This window comes from Denticeps clupeoides, chromosome 1, assembly GCF_900700375.1.
Source record: "Denticeps clupeoides chromosome 1, fDenClu1.1, whole genome shotgun sequence".
NCBI classification, from domain to species: Eukaryota; Metazoa; Chordata; class Actinopteri; order Clupeiformes; family Denticipitidae; genus Denticeps; species Denticeps clupeoides.
Window position 1 is genome coordinate 20,768,490 of NC_041707.1, and position 25,616 is coordinate 20,794,105.

At 43.2% G+C, this 25,616-nt stretch overlaps 1 protein-coding gene across 1 annotated transcript in view; it reads right to left on the reverse strand.

The window, feature by feature from the left end:
• Window positions 1-18,721, reverse strand: part of serpinh2 (serine (or cysteine) peptidase inhibitor, clade H, member 2) — a 60,534-nt gene extending 41,813 nt beyond the window's left edge. Inside the window, exon 1 of the mRNA XM_028996414.1 lies at window positions 18,543-18,721. Within this exon, the coding sequence (XP_028852247.1) occupies window positions 18,543-18,721 (179 nt within the window). The remainder of the gene's footprint in view (window positions 1-18,542) is intronic.
• Between the last annotated feature and the right edge of the window lie 6,895 nt (window positions 18,722-25,616).

Sequence of the window (25,616 nt, forward strand, 5' to 3'; positions counted from 1 at the left end):
TCAGAATGAATGTACCCTCCTTATCCAGGTCTGGGGAAACTGGATAATCCCTAGACAGGACGTTCACAAACACAAATGCCAGAGCTGGTTTAGCTGTACCAGTTTACCTAAGCTTCATTTCCCCGGCCAAAACAAAGGAATCACATAAAGTTGCAGGGAGAACATACAAATTGCACACAGAGGGAAAGTGGGTACTCAGGTCTACACAGGTCCCCGGGTTGCTAGTCATTGCAGCAGCATTGCAACAGCATTAACTGCAGCATTATCTTCCTGCTTCATTTATTTCTGAATTCCCCCCTTTTTTCTTATATTTGCTCAAAGCCATGACTGATGTGTTTTAGGAGAGTGTGTGTCTTTATGTGTACATGCTGGAGAATTCATTTGTTATCATCATATATACATGCATGTGAAGGTAGCGGTGCATAAAATTAGATTACATTCCAACACCGATGCAAAATTAATGTCATTATGAAGATGTGTATGAAGTTCTAAATTGTGTCTGGCCTTTTAAATCATTATTCCTGCAGGTTTATGTGTGTGTTGATGATTGTATAGTCATTATGTAGTGGTGTGTGTGCAGGCTCATTGGGTCGATGTGCATGCGTACCTTCACTGGGCATCCTGGCAGGAAACCTTCCATCTCTTTCAGTGACTTTGTGGGGAAAGCTAGCAGGTGATTTCTTTTTTTTTTTCATAGAAAGGCAACTGATTAGCAATCAGTTACAATTGTCCCAGATTTGCCCTGTTTAGGAGGCTTTTGTGTGGACCGGTGTCTGGGTGGTAGGGGTGTGTGTGTATGTGAAAGAGAGAGAAATGAGGTGCTGCAGTATTTTTGCTCTTGGGTCTATGGTGCCTGAAATTGCTGTGTGTGTCCTGGGGATCTGATTTGTGGATGCGCTATTTTGGATATTCATTATTAATGGACACTGGCCTAATTCACAGGCCTGCCTTTGCACTCTGTGCTCTCTATTCTAAATGAGATCCTCTCCCCATTTCTCTTACTGTCACACTCTCTCTCTCTGTCTTTCATCCATCCATCTGCTTGTGTGGGGCAATGATGCATTGAGGTAGTAAAACGCACACACACACACACACATAGAGCCTCCCTAAGGAGGCCTGGTGATAAAAACACTTAATTAAAAGCTCTTTCATTTCTCAATGGGGCTTGTCAGTGGTCTGATCTGGCACATGGTCAGGTTGAGGTGTGGCACCAGTGGGAAGAGAAGTTGGAGAATCAACCAGCCTCGACCAACAGCCATGAAGCTGGACAGTCTCACTTCATCTACATAGAACACTTCATCTCATAAAAATGATGAGTTCATGGAATAAAGAGACAGCTCTTTGTGCTGGTTTAATGTGCAGAAAAATATGTAAGTGTCATGGGTGGGCTGGACATGGCATGAAGGAGGACGCATTCGCACGATCACAGGACAGGGGTTTAATACAGACTTCACAAGACAAGGGAACATTAACACGCACAATGACCCGACGGCGAACAGACACGAACAGGATAGTTTTATACAATTATATAAATAGACACCAGATGAACACGATCAGGGAACATTACACGAGACGAACATGAAACTCCGGTCCGGACTCCGGATCATGACATTACTCCCCCCTCAAAGGCACTACCACCTGGGACCACCTGGGACCACAAAATGGTCCATGAAAGGGGGGAGAAGTCCATAAGGACGAGTGGCGGTTGTCCTGCACCGGCGGTGTCAGGCCCGGGCCAAAGCACGGCTCGTCCGTGGGGGACCGGCATCCTGTCCGCCGTCCGCAGGCACCGTCACTCCGGTCAGTCTCCGGCACGCCCCGCTGGGAAGTTCGCCGCCTCCCTCGTCTCGGTTAATGCCGGGAGCATCTGAACTGCGCGACCGGTCTCCTCGTAGGCCATCGAGGTCCGGTCGCACGGATTCGTCGGTACTCCCCGCCTCCGGAATCGCCAGGGGGAACATGGACCACGTGACAGATCCTCTCGACCCCACGGTAGCTTTCGTAGGCCGCTGAGAGTCTGTCACGCTTGGGGAACTGATTAAAAACATGACATGGATCATGGCGGGGAACTGGCGATTACCGGACTTCACAAGACAAGGGAACATTAACACGCACAATGACCCGACGACGAACAGACAGAACAGGATAGTTTTATACAATTATATAAATATACACCAGGTGAACACGATCAGGGAACATTACACAAGACGAACATGAAACTCCGGTCCGGACTCCGGATCCGGAGTAACCCCTGCCGGTCCGGATCACGACAGTAAGGTTCAGTCCAGAACCTGAAAATGTCCCTCCCAGCTTTGTGATGTTCAGGATGTGTGATGTTGGAAAGACATGCTCCCACATGGTCACCCCCTAGTGAGTTCACCCCATTCATCAGACACGGATGAGAAGCTTCAGTCAGTTGTGTTTGTTTTTGGGGGGGATGAAAGCTGGAATGTGTGTGGCCAGATTCTGATTGGCTTCCTGTGGCAGGTGAAGGTTTATATCAGTAAACCAACTAAATTAGTGTGAAGAGGCAGACTCACATTAACAAAAAAAACTTGGACACACACACACACTGCATGCCTCAACCCCTGCATCCCTTTCCATCTTTCTTATTCTCTCGTTTTTTTAAAACCTTCATTTTCCAGGCAGGCTCCCTCCATTCTTCTCCACATGTGTCAGGCAAGTTGTCGTGGTAACGGTGCCATTTCCCCCATTAGAATTTGTGCGTGTTTATAAGTGGAGTAGCGAGCCACATTGGCAGCTGTTGATTTCCCTCTTTCTTTTCGGCCCTTTGAAATGGAGCATTTAAAAGAGAGAGGGTTAGAGAGAGAAGGAATGAGGAGGCACAGAGAGAATAAAGAGTGAGACAGCAAGGGAGCAGAAACGGGTTGGGGGAGGGGGGATCATTCAGCCCTCTACTAATTCATATCTCTCTTTATACCTACTCGGTTCTTTTTAAATTTCTTTTTGGTTCACCGTAGACCCCCCCCCCCTCTGTTCTCTCTCACCATCTCTATCCACACTAATAAAACCAGCAACATAAGCTCAGGGTTTTGCTCTCAGTGGATTGAGGTACATTAGGGCCTTCTGGCTAATAATAAAAAAGGAATTTAACAGAATGAGAAATGAAAACAAAAGATGGCTGAATAAATTAAGATAAAAAAGGGGAAGTAGAGAGAACAAACATTGTCTGATCCAAAGCGAGAGGAAAAATCTGTCCATGTGGTTTTTTAATGAACAATGAAAAGAATGTCAGAGAAGAGAGGAGAGAAGATTGATGGTCTTTGACTTGATTCAGCCATAACGGTCAAATATCCAGTGTTATCCAATGCTAAGGTCGATAGTCTGCACTTTACAAATAGCTCCACTCTCCATAATGTCATGTTATATCCCACAATATTCAACTGTAACTTCCAGTCCCTTGTGCTAATTCAGTGTAGTTTATTATGTAGAATATTATGGATTAGATATGTAAAGAGGGGTGCTAATTACTAACCTAGCGTGCTAGTACACTTGAATTAAATTGACATGAATGGGACCAGCAGGAGAGCAATGTCTGTGCCTCATACAGCCTAAAACAGCTGCAGTACAGGTTCTGGCAAGATGGGATCTACTAAATTCAAATGTGACCTACCCTGGGAGTTTTGAAGGGCGGGTTTTCAAGGAGAAACCCATAACCAGAAAAGATACCATTTTTGGGACTTAAGGTCAAGGCCAGTTGTACTGTTTACTGTTTTTAACATGAATAAATATTTTTGCACAGCACGCTGTGTGATTTTGTCTGTTTTGATGTTTTCTTGTGCATCACTCAAGACCAGGAAGTGTGTCATTGTGACTTTGGCCTTGAACTAAAAGCCTTCAAAGACAGAATTGCTGCTCCTTTGGTTAAAGGAAATGTATAAGAAGAATGGTACCAACTTGTACCAGTCAGGTACGCACACACACACACTTCACTTCCAGTGCTTTGTCTTTCTCAGCCCCCTTTACCTCCACACACAGACAGACCACCACACTGTCACCAAGGTTACCATGCCATTGTGTATCCCGTTGCCAGGTGACTGGTCACCGCAGCAATGATCAAGAATCCGAACAGTGGGGTTTTGGGTTCCTGATATAAATCTTAGTTTTTTTTCCTTCTCACTCATTCACTCGTTCACTCACTCATCCATCGGACCATAATGAAAAAGGAGAACGCTGACCTTTACAAAAAAAAAAAAAAAAACTGACAAAGAACAATAAGAAACACAAAATGACAGCCTGTTTGTTCTCATTTCCTTGTTACCCTCATCTCCGGCATGGTCTCAACTTTAATGAAACGGCAAGCTTTTTTCATCCCGTTACATCCTGTTTTTTTTACCCTACGCTTTCTCCTGAGTGTGACCCTGGTGTGACCCTGACCTGCACCTGACTGTTATTTTGTTTAAAATCAGCCTGTCATCCTTCTTCTCAAAAAAGAGACAATGAAATGAGTGAGAGAAGCTGCACCTTAAATTCTTCCTCTAACGCTCTCTGTTCAGACTGAAATTCTACATGCAACATGTTATCACCACAGTACATTCATTTCCAGGCATCAATGCAAATGATTTGTTTTTTGTTGGGATTAAAGGTAAAGTTTTGTCACAACTTTATTATTTTGTTGGAGAAAATCAGACATGGTACAGACTGTTGGCGTTCATCTTTGGTATAAAATAAGACCAAACACTAAAGAGGCTCCCTCCCTTGGTGCCTTTTCACTCCGTCCTCATTCCATCTCTATATCTCCTCATCTCTCCATTCGCCCATCTTGTTTCTTGCTCTCCCTCAGCGCCTTTCATCCATCTCACTGCTATCTCTCCCAGCATGGTTCCATCCTTCTCCGTCCATTTCTCTGTTTTTCAGCTCCTCTTCTCTGCTGGTGGTGTCCATCTGAGTGGTGAGACTCATGCATGTGTGCAACCTCATCTAGGACTGTGATATCAACTGTGTGTGTGCTTGGGAGTTGTGAGTGTTAGAAAGAGTAAAAAGTAAGAAATGCGTGTATGTCTCTGTTAATAAAATTGTTGAGAGGCAGTGGTCCTTCCTTTGTTGCTTATGTGAAATAAAAAAGAAAACCTATTACAATAGAAAAACATTTGTCTTTAGGTCAAGTTTGTGAATACAAACACCACACATTGGTTGTTTATAAAGAATTATCTATAACTACCACTATTCATTTGAATATATTATTGAACTGTCATTTGCTGACTTTAGCATGTTGTCACCCTCGGTTAAGATACCAATAATTCATTTGTTGTCAAGTACAACAAGGATCCACGTTTGCATCTCAAACCTCTTTCAACACATCAGTGTCTACCTTTAAGCAGAAGCCTGCAACAGTTTTAGCCTGACAGCTTCAAGAAGATCTTAAGAGCCGAATGTCTGTTTTCCTTCGACATAACCTCAGGAAACAGGATCTCAGGATTTTAAGAAGTTTTTGAAAATTTCTTATTACTCAGGAAAGCAGCTTTCATTGAGGTTCAATCGACCAACACTCCTGAAGCCGGTAATGAGTGGAATTGTAATACCTGTGTCTTTGTGTATTGGGGAGATTTGTGTGATAATGTGTGAACAGAAGACATGCTTGTGTGACTTCAACTGTCCATACAAATATGTGTGAGAAAGTGATTTCCTGAAACACAGATTCCAGAGGACTAATGTCCAGTGTCGAGAACAGCACCCACACCCGACACCCAATCTCTCACCCTCTCGTTCCCATCCTGTTTCCACCGGCCACTTATCCAAACCCCCACTCCCGCCCAACTCTCACTCCATTTCTCTTTCTCTCTCATTCGCAACCTGCCAGACGAGCTGCACCCCCTTTCATATCTTCTCTCTCTCTCTCCATCTCCTCCACCACTCCTTCCCTCTCCCCCCTCCCCCCTTTGCCTCTGTCGCACTTTCTCTCCCTCCCAGGTCTGGAATTGAATCAGAACCAGGACCCCATTCCTTCTCACCTGCTCATTGCGAAATGACAAACCGGCGAGAGACGCCGCAGGTTGAGAGTATAGGTGTGACGGGAACGCTGCTCGTCTCCCGGCGCTGCAGCTATCACTGCCATCTCCCTTCACCCGCCGCCACCCATATTACTGCCGCCTCCCTGCTGCCACTCACGCTCCTATCAGGGCCGAGTTTTAAACGCCAGGCAGCCATTAGTGCACTTCAAGTCAAATTGAGAAGGACGTGATCGGTCAGTTCCATTTGAAGGCGAAGGCCATGCTGATTGCACTTCAGGCTGCAGGGCTCGGTAAATAGAGGTTGCATTTCTGCACAGAAACTCAAATTATGCACTCCTGGACAAGTTCAATCATTTGCAATCCACATGGCTGACACTGACAGGTACAGACAATGCTGACATTTGGGGGACTTTGCTCATTTGTAATTAAAATCTGATAAAATGTACACATTTGGGAAATTTCGACCTTTTTTCTGAAGGCCCAATCCTCTTTTCCTCCCTTAACCCTACTCCTGGATTTGAAGGGCCCTTCAGAACAAAGCTACAAAGAAAGGGGATTGAAATGGGACATGACTCATTACATTATTACAAACAGATTTATTATACTATGCATGTACATTTAGTAGAAAAATAATTTTGGAAAACAAATAAAATCTTTAATAGAGTGTTGGGGCGTAGGTGAAGATGGAGTGAGACGTGTTTTTTGAGCTCCTGCTAATTTTGATTAAAATATTATTTAAACCGTGACTACACTATTTTATTCACCCCAGTTAAAACACACTCGCCTATGATCCAAAAGACCCAGGTTCAAACCCCATTTACAACCATCGTGTCCCTGAGCAAGACACGTAACCCTAAATTGCTCCGGGGCTGTCAATGTAATTACTAATTGTAAGTAGCTCTGGATAAGGGTGTCTGATAAATGGCGTAAATGTGAACGATTTAGATGCCAGGTTGAGACAGAACATCAGAATTGCCAGAAGGACCTAATACTCTGAACAAATTTCCAATTCACATCCATTAGCTAAAATCTCACATACAGAATGTTCATGTTCAATTTAACAGAACATCCAATTCACACTAAAATTGGTGAGCATCAAGATAAAAAGTTCAATATTTCAAGTGTCAAAAATCTTCTATCATTTACGGTGTTGCCGTGTGGTGGTGAAAAGTTCACCAGTTAGTCAGGCTGCTCTGCCTATGAGTGAGACACAGACTGCAGGTTCATGTGCATGTGTCTCTGTGTGTGTGAGCTCCAGCAGGCTAAAAGGGGCGGGGCTGAGCTTGCTCTCTAAATGTACTGGAAAAAGGTGGGGGGTTTCTCTCACAGGAACAGAGGAATCAGATGGCTGACAGTTTCAGTGAATACTGGTTTTGGTAAAATCATTCTGCACACATCCATTGGTTTACAACAAAATTATGTTTATTATAACATTAATGGGACAGGTTCACCTGTAATTTAATACCTGGAATGTTAAAGAAATTGGTGACCAGATCAAAAGATCCAAAGTTTAGGCCCATCTAAAGCGTGTCCATTGTGATGTAGTCTGGAAACCCATCTTTGCAATAAAGATCACTTGTAAATGGAGCAGTAGCTGGTCTTGTGGAGCATTGGATGGCCTGGTGGGTAAGGAAACAGACCCTTAATTAGAAAAATGCCAGTTCGAATCCCAAAAAGCCACTGAGCAAAGTACCATCCCCACACACTGCCCCCTGGACACCTTTTATGGCTGTCCACTGCTCACTAAGGGTGATGGGTTAAATGTAGAAGGCAGTTTTTCATTCTACCTTTAACTCCAAATCCAGGGGTAGCCATGTCCTTGCAGATAAAAGTGGGCAGTATCTTGTTTCTGGTGTCATTTTTCAACACATGGTCTCTTTGATAGATATGCCCCAAATTTTGACAATGCATATTTTGTTGATAGATTAATGATCAACCTTCCTTTTTTAAATACACATTTATTGATTCTGGGAGGTTGATCTAAAATGTGCTCTGGATCCATCACTTGACCGCTCTCCTCCTTGGGCTTGCTCTCAATCAGCCATGTCTAAGATTTTATATAACAGTTTGCCATTATTGGCCACTAGTTTTGCAATCAAGACTGCCTAAACCGAGACCAAGACGTTGCCGAGATTGGATGGTAAAAAGACCAAGACATTGCAGAGACTTGAGGGTACCGAGACCAAGACCAAGACACACTAAGGCAAGACCAAGGCCAAGGCTAAGACTAAGACTGAAAACTGACTAGGGCTAGAATCAACATCACATTACTCAGATTAACAATAGAGAAAAAAGCCAGGCAGTATTAGACTGGTGGGTAACACATTCGCCTAAGAACCAGAAGACCCAGGTTCAAATCCCACTCATTATTGTGTTCCTGAGCAACACGCTTAACCCTAAGTTGCTCCTGGGGGGACTATCCCTGTAACTACTGATTAATATAAATAATTTCAATCTTACTTTTCATATGTCTCTCATATTAAATCTCACAGGGATGTCATAGTTATGAGGCTTGAAGGAAAATAGAATACTCAGCATTCCTCTCCCATAACAATTTTATCATCAAGGGAAAGAGATGGGATGTCCCAGAAAGATGTTCATTTCAAGTCTACCAGGGACATTTGGATCTCAAATATTCACTGATACTCTTAAATATTTATTTTTCTAACGCAATCGTAAAATTAACATTAGTAAGACAGTGCTGGTTCACTGAACTTCAGATTTAACAAAGGGTAGTGTACAGAGCCCCTCAAATACCATGAACCGAATAAAAAAAATCATGCCTAAAAACTCAACGATAAACACCTAGTGATGAAGAGAACTCATCTAATTGAGATTTATTTTCAATTTCATTCACCTTTAGTGAGCAACAATCTGTCTCTGAATGTCAATTAGACAAAGGAGATCATTGTGGACTCCAGAAAATCCCATCCTGCCCACAGCTCACTCATCATAAATGGTTCAGCAGTGGAGATTGTAAAGAGCACCAAGTTCCTGGGTGTGGACATCACTGAGGAATGTACGTGGACAGTCAACACCACATCATGAATCAAATATGCTCAACACAGACTACATTTCCTGGATGGGGGGAGGCTTGCTAAAATCCTCACTACATTCTACAGAGGTACTGTCTGGTACGGCAACTGCAACACTTCTGATCGCAAGAGCCTACAGCGGATAGTGAAGATAGCTGAGAACATCATTGGTATCAGAGGGATGCTTCTGGCCCCACTACTGGACACATTTCACAAGCGCAGCATCCTCAAGGCCTGCAGCATTGTGCAGGACCCCTCACACCCCTTACATAGACATTTCGCACTCCTGCCCTCCTGAAGAAGATACTCCAGGTAATCTGCCAGGTTGAGGAACAGTTTTTACCCCCAGGCTGTCCCCAGGATCATCCACATCACCTTAAACCATCTGCAGATGTTTTTTTTTTTCTCCCTCCCAAACTGAACATCAGTACTGCACTCTGCACTTGTAACTGAAGTATTACACCCTGCATTTAAATCTCTCACTACCTCACACTGTGCTGCTGTGTTATGGTCATCATATCATGTCATATCACTACTACTGCCATTGTTATCATTGCATATCATCTACCACATACACTTTATTCTAAATACATCCACACACTGATATATTGTCATATTGCTGCTACTTGTCTGCCTGGGACAGACACAATATCCACAATGTCCTTTGTCATGTTTATGTGTTGTGTGTTATTCCATTTGCAGTGTGTGGGGACAGTACTTTGCTCAGTGGCACCTCAGTGGCACCTTGGCAATTTGGGATTCGAACCTGCAACCTTCTGATTACGGGTCTGTTTCCCTACTTACTAGGCCACCACTGTCCCTAAGACATAGACACAGACACACATAGACTCATTTTCTGGGCATACTGATTCAGGCTCAGCTGATGAAAGGACTACAAAGGGTGTGTTATTGACTTCATCCAGGAACAATTACAAGGAAAATGCATGATTTTAGATGGATGTTCACAAAGTGCAGAGAAAATGGCCTTAAAGCAAAAAAGAAGGATTCTGAGGGGTCAGCTTTAGAAATATTAAATAAATGTTCTAAACATGTGCCCACAGACCTTAATGATATATTATTATTACATCCCAAACTGCCAAGGTGCCATTGAGGTGCCATCATAGTGATGTGTCTGCTTGCAAAAATATCTCCCCCTGAATAAACGACTGTACTATACATGTAGTATGACTGTATTATTTTTCCTCATAGTTTGACAACAAGAAATGCAGAGCTAGTCAATGATCTCGTATTTAGTTATCTTACTTTTCATGGTGCTTTCTCCCCAGAAGCCTGGTGAATGTAGATTTGGTTTTCGAGACAGGCTTGTTTCCTGGATTTGTCTCCTTTATACATCTCCCCAGGACAGTGTTTCGTTCTGCCTACTTTTCTGTGAAACGTGGTACATGCCAGGGTTGTCCGCATTCACCTTTGCCTTTTGCCTTTTGCCATTCAGCCTCTGTCTATCGCCTTGCAGCCCTCCTCTTCTGTGTTCGCAACCACACAGGACATAAAGTATCATTGAATGCTAATGATCTTGTTTTCTATGTATCCAACCCGGCTGTCTCTGTCCCTGCCATTCTCAGTATTTAGCACATTTTTGGGTCTTTTTCAGTTTACAAACTTAACCTGGAAAAAAGTGATTGTTTTCCTGTTACTGAGACCTTTCAACCTCAATTGGACTTTCTTTTCCAGATTAGTCATACTGGGTTTAAATATTTATGCATTCATGTTACACAATCATTTTCCAATTTATATTCACCTAATTTTACCATACAATTTTTAAAGGTAAAATCTGACATTAAATTATGGAATAGTCTCCCCATTTCAGTAGTTGCCAGGATTAGTGTGGTCAAAATTTATATTTTGACAAAAAAAAATTTCTTGTTTCAGACCATCCACTTTTTCTACCTAATTACTTCTTTTCCTCTTAAGACAGATGAATGATTTCATTCTTATGAGCAGGAAAACCTCCCAGGATTTGAAAAATCTTTTTACAAAAAAAGTAGAGACAATGGGGGTCTGCCTTTAACTAATTTTCAGTATTACTACTGGGCTGCACATATCCAAAAACTGTGCCATTATGTTACTAATACAAATAATTATTCGCAAACTGGAATTATCTTCTATCCACATGGATAATGTGATAAAAGCGCAGGTGGGTCAAGTGGTAGGGCTAATGGGGGGAAGTAGCGTTTGGGCCTAAGAATAACCTAGGAGCCTAGATCCACAGTACCCTATGGTCATAGGATCACTATTTTAACTATATGGCCATAAATGAAGGCTAACCACTGAATTACCTTGACAACTACACCTTTTGTGTGGGCAAATGCTTCCACTGTGCTTTGTGTTCCTCGTCTGCTTAAAAGCCTGAATTAATTTGCATGACTTTGTGAGGTCCTTTGTGATGCTAGCACCGCGTGGGAGAATTTATGAAGATGTAATAAGTGATCAGAACAGACACCATCAAGATAGAAGCATTGCTGACTTTGCTAATTTGCAAACATACTTCATTCATCAAAGGCCTGTGTTTGGGGCAGTGATGGCCTAGCAGTTAAGGAAGCGGCCTCGTAAGCAGTAGGTTGCCGGTTTGAATCCCGAGCTGCCAAGGTGCCACTGAGGTGCCACTGAGCAAAGCACCGTCCCAACACACTGCTCCCCAGGCGCCTGTCATGGCTGCCCACTGCTCACCAAGGGTGATGGGACCTTCCCAAGGACAACACAAACATCTAACAGATCATGTCATCAAACATATTATTCTAACTGGAAATGTGGCACCTCAGTGGCACATTAAACATTTGAGTCCGTAACCTTCCGATTATAGGTCTGCTTCCTTACCTGCTACACTAAAAAAAGAAAACACTGGCAAAACTAAAAAAAAATGTAATTAACAGGTAACAATAGGTTTATTTACATTATGTCAAGGTTAAACTACTAGGTGTGACAGGTTAAATAAATTTTACTTTATTCAGTGTAGGTCACCACTGCCCAAGTGGTACATTTATGGCATTTATCAGATGCCCTTATACAGTGTGACTTACAATCAAGAGATATAGGGACATTCCTCTTGGAGCAGCGCAGTGTTAAGTGGACACAATGATAGTAAATTGGGTTTGAACCTGGGTTTCAATCTGGGTACATTTACATTTTTGGAGTGGATCCATGTCATGGGTTGGATCCATCAATTTAGCTCTCTTTCACATTACATTGCAACATTTATTCTCTGGGATGTACACAGGGTCATGTCTGGAGTTGTCAGGACTTATCAGAAGTGGTCCATGAAAAGGAAAACTGGAGAACCAGTGCTCTAGGCAGCAAAGGCTTATTGATTAATTTACTGATGTAGGTTGGCTTGTTTTGTCTGATCCAATAGAAGAGCTGCTGCAGTTCAAATTGCTGAAAAAATCTGAGCCGGTTATGTATAGGGCTGCATAGTGGTGGACCGGTCAGGGTGACCAAGCTGACCCATATCCAAAACAAAACACAGCTGCAATGTGCACAGAAATGCTGGGGAACCTTGGGTCCTACATTTAGATGGTCCTTTCTGACCAAGTTCCCTCTCTCAGCAGGGAGAACCGTAAATGTAAATGTAAATGTAAATAATGCTCCCAGCCACACAGCAAAAGAATGATGTGAAGTGAAGTGATTGTGAAACACTGCAGCACAGCACATGGTGACACAACGAAATGTTGAATTTAACATTTCGTGAGCATTGGGCAGCCATGACAGGTGCCCGGGGAGCAGTGTGTGGGGACGGAGCTTTGCTCAGAAGCACCTTGGCGGATCAGGATTACGGGTCCGCTTCCTTATCCGCTATGCCACCACTGAGCAAGGGGACTGAAGTTATGATTTGGACTTGTGGACATAATAAAACAAGTCATGGCCTGTCAGTAGATAACAGAATATGGCATAAAGTTCCACTTTTAATTTTAACTAAACAACATTTAATAGGCATTTTAAAGGCAGCTCATGAAAGATTTGCTCAAGTCCAGATGATCAGAAAAATATATTGGTGGTGGCCTAGCGGTTAAGGACGTGGACCTGTAACCGGAGTTCAAATCCAGACCAAGGTGCCACTGGGTTCCCCTTGAGCAAGGTACTGTCCCCAAACACTGCTCCCTGGTCTTTCGTGGCTGCCCACTGCTTACAAAGGGTGATGGGTTAAATACAGAGCAAGTATATCTGAAATTAAAATTAAACTAAAATGAATTATTAAATACATTTGTCTCCGGTCCCAACAGTATTACATGCAACAAAGTTATATCTGATTTTTTCTTACGTTCATGCTGGCACTGACTAGGTTCCATTTCTGTGTTGAATTACCATCATCTGGAAATCGCACTTAACCACAGGGGAGTCCTAAGCGTGACTGTCTGGCTGCCATTTTGCTGCAGTGGCACCTGAGCGCCACTGGCCAATTAAAACACAAACCAGACGCACCTGGATCATACGCCCATCTGCCAGACAGGAACCACCTGTTACGGCAGCGGCGGGGGCTGGATAGAGGGATCACAGTCGGGGTTAATGAGGAGCACAGCCATCACCGAAAAAACATTTTTTTTCTGATGGTGGCGAGGTGGCCTGTATTAATGTGAAGGCATGCGGTTGTGATTTATGGAGAGTGCGTTAGTTCGGGGGGGATTTATAATTTTGTGCCTAAGACAATGATTTCAATTAGGTTTACACAAGTACCAACTGGACACAAGTACCAACTGGACACTTTAAAAACACAGTAGGTACACTTCTTTATGATCGCTAGCTGCCTGGGTAGTGGACCAGTGCCTTCCTTACAGTGTGTAAATAGAATGATACACTCCAACCAACAGAAACACAGACACCACATTACCATTTCAGTGTCACTGCTGCACAGAGAACAAAAATACTTTAACCTTTAAAGTGCATCTACAATGCAGTATTATTACCAAAAAAAGTTTTGATGTGTAAATAATGTTTACTGTGTGTATTTGTGTGTGTGTGTGTGTGTGTGTGTGTGTGTGTGCGTGGCCTGTACACACAGTACAGGCCAAAAGTTTGGACACACCTTCTCATTCAATGTGTTTTCTTTATTTTCATGAACATTTACGTTGGTAGATTCTCACTGAAGGCATCAAAACTATGAATGAACACATGTGGAGTTATGTACTTCCACAGTCACCGGACCTGAACCCAGTCCAGATGGTTTGGGTTGAGCTGGAGTGAAGGCAAAGTGGCCAAAGTGCTAAACACCTCTGGGAACTCCTTCAAAACTGTTGGAAAACGACCTCTTGAAGCTCATGGAGAGAATGCCAAGAGTGTGCAAAGCAGAATATAAAACAGTGGTAAAACAGGGGCAGTGGTGGCCTAGTGATTTAAGGAAGCGGCCCCGTAGTTGGAAAGGTTGCCGGTTCGAAACCCAAGGTGACACTGAGGTGCCACTGAGCAAGTCACTGTCCCCACCCACTGCTCCCCGGGCACCTGTCATGGCTGCCCGCTGGTCTCCAAGGGTGATGGTTAAAAGCACAGGACTAAATCTGGTCTAAATCTCAAAAACTTCCTTATGTCATTGATCTGACTGTAGGACAGCATCGAGGAAGCCTTTCAATTTAAGAAGTTGCGGTACTCAGACTGGTTCAGCAGTGGAGATTGTAAAGAGCACCAAGTTCCTGGGTGTGGACATCACTGAGGAACGTACGTGGACAGTCAACACCACATCATAAATCAAATATGCTCAACACAGACTACATTTCCTGCAGCAGAGGCAGATGGAGGAGGCTGGAAGACCAAGGTATGCCCGGGGGAGGTCGGGTGCAGAGGATTCGTTGCAAGCTGAACAGCAAAGCTCCAAGGAGAGGTTGGAGTCAGGGGACAGGCTCATCGACTAGCCATTAGACAACTGTGACTGGCTGTGGCTGAAGAGGAGTGACATCATTTGGGCAGTGAAGTGAAATGGCTAAATGCGAGACACACAACCAGACTTGAACTACCTGTGGTGGGCCTGCCTCAGCAGTGTCTTGTTATAAACTGATGATGTGTCCCGCTGCTAAAACTGCTTATCTGCCATTTCCCTTGTAACAGCCATCCCAAGGGAGGTTTCCCATAAGAAGTGATGCAAGGGAGTCGGAAATAAATCTATTTCTAACCATTTTTTAAAAAATTGTTACATATCAAAAATACATAAAAAACAACACTTGCATTATTGTTGACTAATTTTATGTGAATTATAATAATTTTGTATAAATTGAAAACTGTGCTGGTGCCCTGCTGTGACAGTGTAAGTTGACAACACGATTAACCCCAGCAGTATTTTATGGAGACAGAAGTATTTGCTGCAGATAAAAACCACCAAGTCACGCCTTGACAATCTACAGACCTGAGTGTTCGAAGAGTGGGAGACATTATATTAGATGGGCTTCATAAAAGTAAGACACACACACACACACACACACACACAGGATTTGGGGAATCTCATAAAATGGATGTTTTCGGACAAGGGTGTTTGAGAAAATACTGGGGCTTTTTTCCTCCGCTCAGACTTCATTACCCTGTATCTCATTTCTCTGCTGCTGTCTAACTTCATCTCTCTCTACACCCGTTCTCTCTCTCTTCTGAATTCTTCACCCCTCTCTGCCATAAAAATCTACCTTACGACGGCTCGTCATTCTTTTTCCTCAGAGCTCTCTGGAAGCTTCGCTGATTCTCTGTTCTCATATTTACTTTCCCTCTTGCTGGTTGGCCACCTCTTACCACACTTTGCTCTTTTCTTCCTCCGTTCCCCACACATCACTCCACCCTCTCTGTGTATGTCTGCCATTCTCTTTGTCCGACGAAAAAAAGAAAAGAAAAGCTCTACCTCTCCCTGTCTGGCTCCCTTTCCTGGGCTTGCTCTCTCTATCTCTCTCTCTCTCTATCTCTCTCTCTCTCTCTCTCTAGGCCCCTAGTCTGATTAGGAATACAGTGACCCTTTTTCTCTCTCCGGCTCTATAACTGGACGCGAAGGGGCCTCTCTTGGGACTGTCCCCAGAAACAATGGATGGAAATGGGACAGTGACTGCATACATTTACCTCCAATCCAGCACTGCGTTTTACACAAACATTACTGACACACACACACCTTATTGCATGCATCCATACATACTAATACATATGTATGATAAAATAATTTTTTCCTCACACACATACTCACACACACACGTTGGAAATAGGCATTCTCAGCACATGCTCTAATAAAATCTATTTCAAAAACAGAAAGTTGGACAAGTGAACATAAATGCTGAATCTCTACTCATTTTCTTATTAGAAAGGCTACTTGAAACCCCCCCCACCCCCCAAAAAAAAAAAAAAAAGAAAAAAAGATGACTTCCTCTTTTCTAGCGAATTTCCTGGATTAAAACGTGAACGTATCATTACGGAACCCACGACACGCACGTGAATGCACCCTCGCCCACGTTCGTCCATTTAATATCTCTACACACCTATTTCATACATGGCGCCTCACACGCAGTACTGGGTCGGTGTTGCGTGGGGGAGGCAGGGGAGAATAAAAGAGATATATGAGGAGACCAGATGGGAGAGAATGAGGTGTGATGAAGACGAAGCGGGACGCGCTCACGCTCAGTAATTACGACGCTTTTTCTCCTGCCTCTCAGTTCGTCCTCCATCACGTTCTGCTCCGCGGCTCGTCGACGTTGCATCTTGTCACACAGCGCATGTTGCATTCATCACTTGCAGCGGATTAGATTAGAAACGGCGCAGAGCAGAGCAGCAAAATCGATGCGAGACTATATGAAAATAAACAGGTGATCACGACCGTCCGCAGGCAACAAGTGGCCCGCGCAGTACACCGGGCAGCCAGCAGAGGGGAGTAAAGGGCCGATCTGAGGGGACTCCATACACACACACACACACACACACACACACACGCACACACGTATGGCCACACAGGATGCAGACATTTGGAAATGTGCAGAGGCCACTGTTACCGTCGGCAGCTAAAACATCCATCAGCCACTGTTGATGTTACAATATTATCAGGCAGATAAACTCTCCCTGCAGCCGACTTCTGTTTCTGTGCTCTCCTGTGACAGAGATCTCATGATTACAAGTGAGAGTTAAAAAAGATCGGAAAGGAGGGAGGGAGGGAGGGAGCCGAGGCAGCTGCTTTTGATTGCTCAGGGTTGCACGGAGTGTGTTTTTATAAAGAAAAGGCACGCTATACTGCATTCATGCACTACACACACTGGCAGAAAGAGTAGCTGTAGGCCATCACACACACACACACACACACACAAATGAATTCACCCTTTTCCCAACATGCAAAATGTATCCAACAAATTATAGCTCTAAGCACAACAATACAAGAACACTAATGTGTCTTAGTGTGTGTGTGTGTGTGTGTGTGCATTTGTGTGTGTTTCTTGGCTTCTCTTCCCCAGTGTTCAGCCTGAAGCAGAATAGAAGAGACAGCAGTGGGTATGGGGGGGGTAGCACTTCATAATGTTACCAGCTGCTCAGATACACATCTGCATAAACACGTTGAAGCTAATGCATATTCCACTCTGCTCTCTCCCTCTCTCACACACACACATACACACACAGTCACAAAAGTAAATAGAAGGAAGGTGATCCTCTATTACTAAAAAAGGAGAGTCACATGCACAGGACGCCTTGATTTACCGACTGACCAAAATGATTGTGTGTGTGTGTGTGTGTGAAGTGGGGAAGGGGAGGGCACACTAAAGAATTTCCTGAGCAGACATTATGTATTGAAGAAGAGCAGATAAAGTGCAGAATTGGTTTGTGGTTTTTCTTTCTCCCTCGCTATCACTCCACGTCTCCCTGTTTCCACCAGACTGAACACGGTCGCTACCTTCCTGAAAGCTTTTCCAGTACCGTCATGTTAGGTACTAAATATAAATATATAAATCTCTCTCTCTCTGTGTCTACCTGCATTTCTCCGTGGGAAAGACCACAACTAAGTCACAGACAAAACCGACCACACTGGGGCATATTGCACATCAACGTTTGTTCCAATAAATGCTTACAAAGTATACAGTGATGGTCACAACATTTCTCATTAATCATAGATGAGAGTGAAATGACACCCTGGCCAGCACCCAATGCACACACACTAAAAACATTTCCATCTCTTTCTGAGCACCTATCTGTAACATATGCATTATAAATAACTACCTCTTTGCAGCAAGAAATAAATATATATATTATGTTCTTGCCCCCATTTTTCATGAGCTGAGCTCAAAGATCTGAAACCTCTTTTACATACTCAAAAGACCCATTAATCTCAAATATTGTTCAGAAACATTTCGTTTTTGCTCCCATTTTTCATGAGCTGAACTCAAAGATCTGAAACATTTTCTGCATACACAAAAGACGCATTACTCTCAAATATTGTTGACAAATCTGTCTATATCTGTGTTAGTGGGTACTTCTCCTTTGCCGAGATAATCCATCCCACCTCACAGGTGTGGCATATAGAGGTGCTGATTAGACAGCGTGAATATTAACACAATATTCATCCATAATAAATCTGGCCACCATTTGCCTCATGCAGTTCAACTCATCTTCGTGCAAAGAGTTGATCAGGTTGACGATTGTGGCCTGTGGAATGTTGGTCCGCTCCTCTTCAATAGCCATGCGAAGCTGCTGAATATTGGAAGGAACCGGAACATCCTGTCGTATACGCCGTTCCAAAGCTTCCCAAACATGCTCAATGGGTGACATGTCTGGTGAGTCTGCTGGCCATGCAAGAACTGGGATGTTTTCAGCTTCCAGGAATTGTGTACAGATCCTTGCAATATGTGGCCGTGTACTATCATGCTGCAACATGAGATGATGGTCGTGGATAAATGACAGAACAATGGGCATCAGGATCTCATCACGATATCTCGGAGCATTTAAAACGGCACCAATAACCTGTGATTGTTATACATAAAAATACGCCTGCCCAAACCATAACCCCACCGCACCCATGGGCCACTCACCCACACAACGCCACACACGCTGTCTACCATTTGCGGTGATAAGTAAAACCCGGGACTCATGCTTGAACAGAACGCATCTCCAACGTGCCAGACGCCATCAAATGTGAGAATTTTTCCACTCATGTTGGTTATGACGTCAACCTGCAGTCAGGTCCAGACCTCGATAAGGATGAAGAGCATGCAGATGAGCTTCCCTGAGATGGTTTCTGACAGTCTATGAAGAAAATCTTTGGTTGCTGCTTCAGTCTGAGTTGCTGGTCTCAGACGATCATGGAGGTGAACATGCTGGTTGTGGAGGTCCTGGCATGGGTTGGTTACATGTGGTCTGCGATTGTGAGGCCAGTTGGATGTACTGCCAAATTCTCAAACACTTTTGGAGATGGTTTGTGGAAGAGAAAGGAACATTAATTTATTGGGCAACAGCTGCGGAGGACATTACTGGAGTCAGCATGAAAAGTGTGTCATTGTGCTGTGTGATCAAACTGCACATTGCAGAGTGGCCTTTTATTGTGGGTAGGGATGTATTATCTCATCAAAGGAGAAGTGCTCACTAACACAGGTTTAGACAGACTTGTGAACAACATTTGAGAGTAATGGGTCTTTTGTGTATGCAGAAAATGTTTCAGATCTTTGAATTAAGTGCATGAAAAATAGGAGTTTGTATTTTTGTTCAGTGTGGTTATGCAGTCCTAAACCTATCTGTGCCCTGAATCTTAATTTTAGCATCCGAAGAAAAAACGTTTTTTGTCTCCTTTCCTATTATTGCATTTTAATGGTCCTCACTATGATGTAAGTCCAATTACAAGGCTATACACACGTATACTCGCACATGAACATTCATACAGACACACACACCTTCCTCATTCTTCATCTAACATATCTGCTGACACTCAATAACAATTCAGCGAACAGCGCTATCCTCTTACCAATCACTCTCAACAGCACCACTGAGACGCACAGAAAGCTTGACAGAGATTGTTTGACAAATATTATAAGCGTGCACACTGACTCGCACACACACACACACACACTCAGCATGGCACAGGGGGGTTGTTTGGTAGGCAGGTTCTCGCCGCTCTTTTGCAGGGTTTGCACTGGGGTCTCAGAGCTGCTGCTGCATTATTGTTCAAAATATCAGAGGTGAGACCTACAGTCAACTGAGACCCATCCAGCCCATCCCCTCCCCTTCGTCTCTGTCCCTCCATATTTTTCTCTTTCTCCTCCTGTTTCTTCCTCCGTCTTATTAGGTTTTTTTCAGTGAACTTGTTTTACTCTGAAGCAAAACAAGTGCTTCTACGACGTAAAGTGATTTCTGAAAGAAACTCTGCAGAAGATCTAGGCCTCAGTTCAACTGGATAGTCTAAACCAAACATTCTAACTACGTTCTGATGTCTACTGCTCAGAATTGCCCTTACAAAACGTTCTAAGAATTTAAAACACACAAACATACACAGAGCGTTACAGAAAAGAAAAAAAGGCACAATCTAAATTCCCACATGTGTGTAGCGGGTGAGCATGTCAATTAAAGTCACTCTCGTTAAATCACATCCATGTTAATTATACCAAATTGGGGTTGCAGATAAACACTCCCATGTGTTCTGTTCTCGCCTTTAAACACCACTCACAAAGGAACGCATTCCATCTGCAGACCTCCACTTCCTGCTTTTAAGCAGCGGACCTCTCTAAAGCTTGAAGTCACAGCATTTAAGGGGGCGCGGTGCCACCCTCGTAAAACTCCTGCTGCAATACCTCCAGCGGCGCCACTTCCACTGCATCCCCACTGATCTCAGATCAGCTTTCTCTGATTACCCTCAAAATCTTTAGCAAATTCGAGTACTGATCACAGATCAGTGCTGCAGATGCTCAGATCCCAACGCGATTAAACGAGGGCCGTTGATTTCAGAATGTAATGGGCCCGACCGCAGGTGCAGGGGAGACGTTTACAGGGATCCTCTGATGGGGTGGGGATTGGTCGCAGCATTGGTGTTTTATTAGCAGGAGCTCAGAGTTGCCAGCCCACATGTAGTACAGCAGCATGATGTGCACACACACACAAGAGAACTGTTCAGAAAAATTAATGGCAAATTCTGAGTTCATCTGCCACATTCCACATCTCCTCTCTCAATGTACTGGCTCCCTGTGTGCTACTGATTGCCATTTAAATGACTAGAATTCTGTTTTAGACATTTTTAAGCTCTTCATAATTTTACCTCTTCCCACTTAACTGGATTTATTCAGATTTACAACCCTTCTTGCTCTTTGCAGAGCTTTGTTCCAGACATTGTACTCTTTTCTATGGATGCTAGAAGCTTATGAGGCACTGCACCTATCATTACTTATCAAGTTCACAAACCCATATAGACGTGATGTGTTTGTAATTTTATTAACAGTAATATATTTTTTTCTAAATCAGCACATGTATGTTTTACATAATTATTACAGATATATAGAATCATATGCAGCCATGTGTATCCTATTTATTATAAATAAAACATGACTTATCTTAACACAATTTATAAAATTAGTATTAGTATCCAAATTAATAATAAAAGAGCCAAAACATTTTAAGTTATTATTTTCCTTCGTCAAATCTTGACAGAAAAATGTTCCCACTAATGCAAAAAGTAAATACTCACATAATTGAAAAACAGATCCCAATCAATACACCACTAATACAGTAAAGCAAACACAATAAATAGAAATTGATGGATGCAAACACACACACACACACCACAAAAGCGCATTGCTGCCCAATTTGAACATCTGCTCAGACACACATGCAAACAGAAGCGGGTGGCCGGGCAGCCCGAGCGGCAAAGCAGAGCCTGTGTTTGATTATAAGTCGTTTTAACCCCGCATCTTTCAGCAGAGAGGCACGAATATTAACTTTTGACTAATTCTGAGGGGAGGGTGTAACCTCCAACCAGCCCCCTGTGACCCCCTCTGCTTCATCAGCTTCTCTTACAATGACCTTTGGCCCCACTGCACCCTCTCTTTTCAACCCTGTGTGCTTTGCACAGCTAAAAGCCATGTGAGAAAACAGCCTGTATCCTGATAAGCAGCAGCAGCTACGACGTGGACAAACGTTACCGTAACGCTAACAGCCTCAGATACAGCTGACCACCAACCGACCGGCCAGCTCTGCTGCAGCAGATAAGGGTAGCAGGGGGGATGCAGATAAAACGTTTGCACAACGTTCAGCATTAAACTTTTTGTCTTTTGTTCCCTTTCATCATTTTGTCATGTGCAGATTATTCAGGCACCTGTAACGCAGGAGAAAAGGGTGCAAGAATGTGACGATGAGTGCAAATGAAAAGAGGTGTTAAGTAAAAAACGAGAGAAAAATAGCAGCCGATTAGAAGCACTAAGAGCGCGAGGTAATGACGGGCTTCATGATAACTGGTGACCCAATGGAAAATAGGTGGTAATTGAGTATCAGAGGAGGCGATGAGGCCAGCTAGAGTCTGTGGGCGGGAGAGAGGGAAGGAGAGAGCCATCAGAATATCGTTCCACCTCAATTAAGAAATCATGGACGAGGGAGAGCAAGAGAAAGGCAAAAACTTCCTGTGGTTTTCTTTTGTTTAACACACAGAGATGGATGAGATACAGGGTATGTCTGCAATGGGCCACTTGTGGTCTCCATGTTACTTTTTCTATTTCATGTGTCTGTGTGGTCCACATTTGTGTTTCAAAAGGATGAACGTCATGAACATCCTGAACGATTCCCTGATGTACTATTGGGAAAAAAAAGGCTGCATCAACGCACATGCCCAGCACCTTATTACCCAAGATCCCTGTCATTTTCACCATGGAACAAGGCATATGAAACGAGGTGGAGAACAGACAGATCCTCATGATTAGGTCAAAATGTATTTTGTCACTGTGATCCCAGCTGGGAGTGTTTGCTAATGTAATATCAAGCCTTCAGGATCTACAGAAATAGGTAGATACAAACAAGAAATGACTGATTGCTAGTTATCTGGACTGACCTCACCAAGCCCTTTTTGTGAGTGTCAGAAATACATACTTTAATGTTGTTTCAAAAGGGAGGAGCCAGTGGAAACGATAACACTCTCATGACATTTCTTTCTGTTTAAGCATTCTAACTGGTGAACAATTACACAGTACCCTTCAGAATTTTTGGACGGAAACTAATTTTCTCACTATCCATAACTTTATTTCATCGGGGCTTCCAGTTCCTCAGCCCATCCTCGGACATCGGGTGCACCCTCATGGCCAATTTAATGCCCTTAAATTGGTTGGAGGAAACCACAGAAATCACAACCTTGGTGGATTTACATTTACAGCATTTATCAGACACCCATATACAGAGCGACTTACAATCAGTAGTTACAGGGACAGTCCCCTCTGGAGACACTTAGTAAGTGTCACAATGGTAGTCAGTGGGATTTTAACCTGGGTCTTCTGGTTCATAGGCGAGTGTGTTAACCACTAGGCTACTACCACCCTAGGTATGTGATTGTAAATAGCATTATATGAGGCCTATTATCAGTTACAAATAAAGTATGTGTGCACAAGTCTGTCAATGTAAAAGGTAAACTAATTATTAGTAAAAGTTCTTATTAGCCCCTCATATTTACTGTTCAAATTCACTCCTTTGTCATGGACAACTTTTCTAAATTACCATGTTTAATGTAGTGTAATGGTAGTGAACTCTCCACAAGTGGAGTATTAAGCCTTGAACATGATATATGTGTGAAATAGCTCAGGAAAAGATACTATTTGAAGAGTTAAAAACAAAGCACTCATACTGTGTTAATGAATATTGTATTTCTTCTGCACAAATGTTGAAGATGCCACTACCATGTGGGCGAATTATCTTTGTACCCACTCCAGTTCAGTCCACTGTGTGAATTCTGGGGGAGTTTTTCTAATTTTTCTCATTTTCCAGGTTTCACACATAAATAAGGTGCTTCGGCAAAACAGCAGCATTGCATAGTGGGGAGGGGGTAATAATGTGCATTGCATTAACAGCTAAGAAATGTGGAGAAAGAGAGAAGCAGGTGTGAGGGAACTGTGACGTGTGGGAGAGCAGCACCAAGCAAGGGAAGAGAGAAACTTCTTGCGGCGAAAAGAAAGAGCAGGAGAAATAAATCGAGAGAGCGGAAGTGTGACCGGGGAGCGCAAGGAGAGGAGAGACTGGGAGGCGGAAAGGGAGCACCAGGGTTTCAAGCCAAAGTCAATTGAACAACTAATGTGCATCGATTTGTTGGCAGTGGCCGGCTCTTTGGGGAGCAAGTGACATTTTAAAGGCATATTTTATTGCTGGGAGGGGCGGGGCAGCTGCCGTAGAAACGACTGGCCTGAAAGAGAACTGACAGCTGGGACAGAATAAAAGAGAAGGGATGCAGAAAAAAAAAACCTTTGTGAAATTGTGAGTGTGTGTGTGTGTGTGTGTGTGTGCTGCGACGTCCAGAAGAGAAAGTTAAGTGCACGTGGGAGAGTTTGAATGCATGTGCCTGACTGTGCGTCTGCTTACGTGTGTAGAGGGACAATCAGAATTATTTATGTCAGTGAGTGAAATCCGGTGGTCTTCCCATACTGCCTGCAGCCAGTACAGTGAGGAAAGGGGGAGGCTGAATTTAAAAATGAAAAGCTCTTAAAGTGAGACATTCTCTAAAGCCACCAGCTCTGCCACCCTGGAGTCACACAGAAGGGGTGGAGCCAACCTTCCTTTGCTGGAAGAACACATGTGAAAGCAAAGATTGAATTCATAAATTGAACACATTAGACACCACTATTCATTATATGGTATACATGCGCTTTATGTTTTTGCATACAGTACAGGCCACAAGTTTGGACACACCTTCTCATTCAATGTGTTTTCTTTATTTTCATGACCATTTACATTGGTAGATTCTCATTAGGCATCAAAACTATGAATGAACACATGTGGAGTTATGTACTTAACAAAAAAAGGTGAAATAACTGAAAACATGTTTTATATTCTATTTTCTTCAAAATAGCCACCATTTGCTCTGATTACTGCTTTGCACACCCTTGGCATTCTCTCGATGGTGTGTTTTGACCTGTACTGTAAATTGGTATTTGTTGCTTTTGGTTATTACTGTAATTACTTTGACAATATGTAATATCATGTCAATATCATGCCAGTAAGAAGAATTTTTTGGGTTTCCCTGTGATTCCTCCGGCTCTGACAATCAGCATTTAAACCAGAGAGCCCTGTGTAGGGGTTTTTCCATCCTTGTGCGTGAAGATTCCTGGGATAGACTCCAGTGTCCTTGGGACCCTGGCCCACATTTGAAAACGGATGGATGCCTGGATCATATTTCTTCAGTGACGTTCTGTCAATAAAGCATTTTCTGAATTTGAATGAGAGAAGGCAGAAATATGTGGATTTTCCAGAGATTTTCCACGTTCTGATGGGTGTTTTGGAACATTGGTCATTACCGTGTTTATGGAACTTCGTGTAAGGATACACAGTTCCCACCGCAGGGTCCGTTCTGAAACCCACAGCCGAATCAAGCGGAGACTTACAGCTAAACACACAAATGCTCATATACGCAAATGTAAAGTGTCTCACTGGTGCTGTAATGGCGCACATATGCACTGCGTGTGTGTGTGTGTTTGTGTGTGTGCCACCTACCATTCTC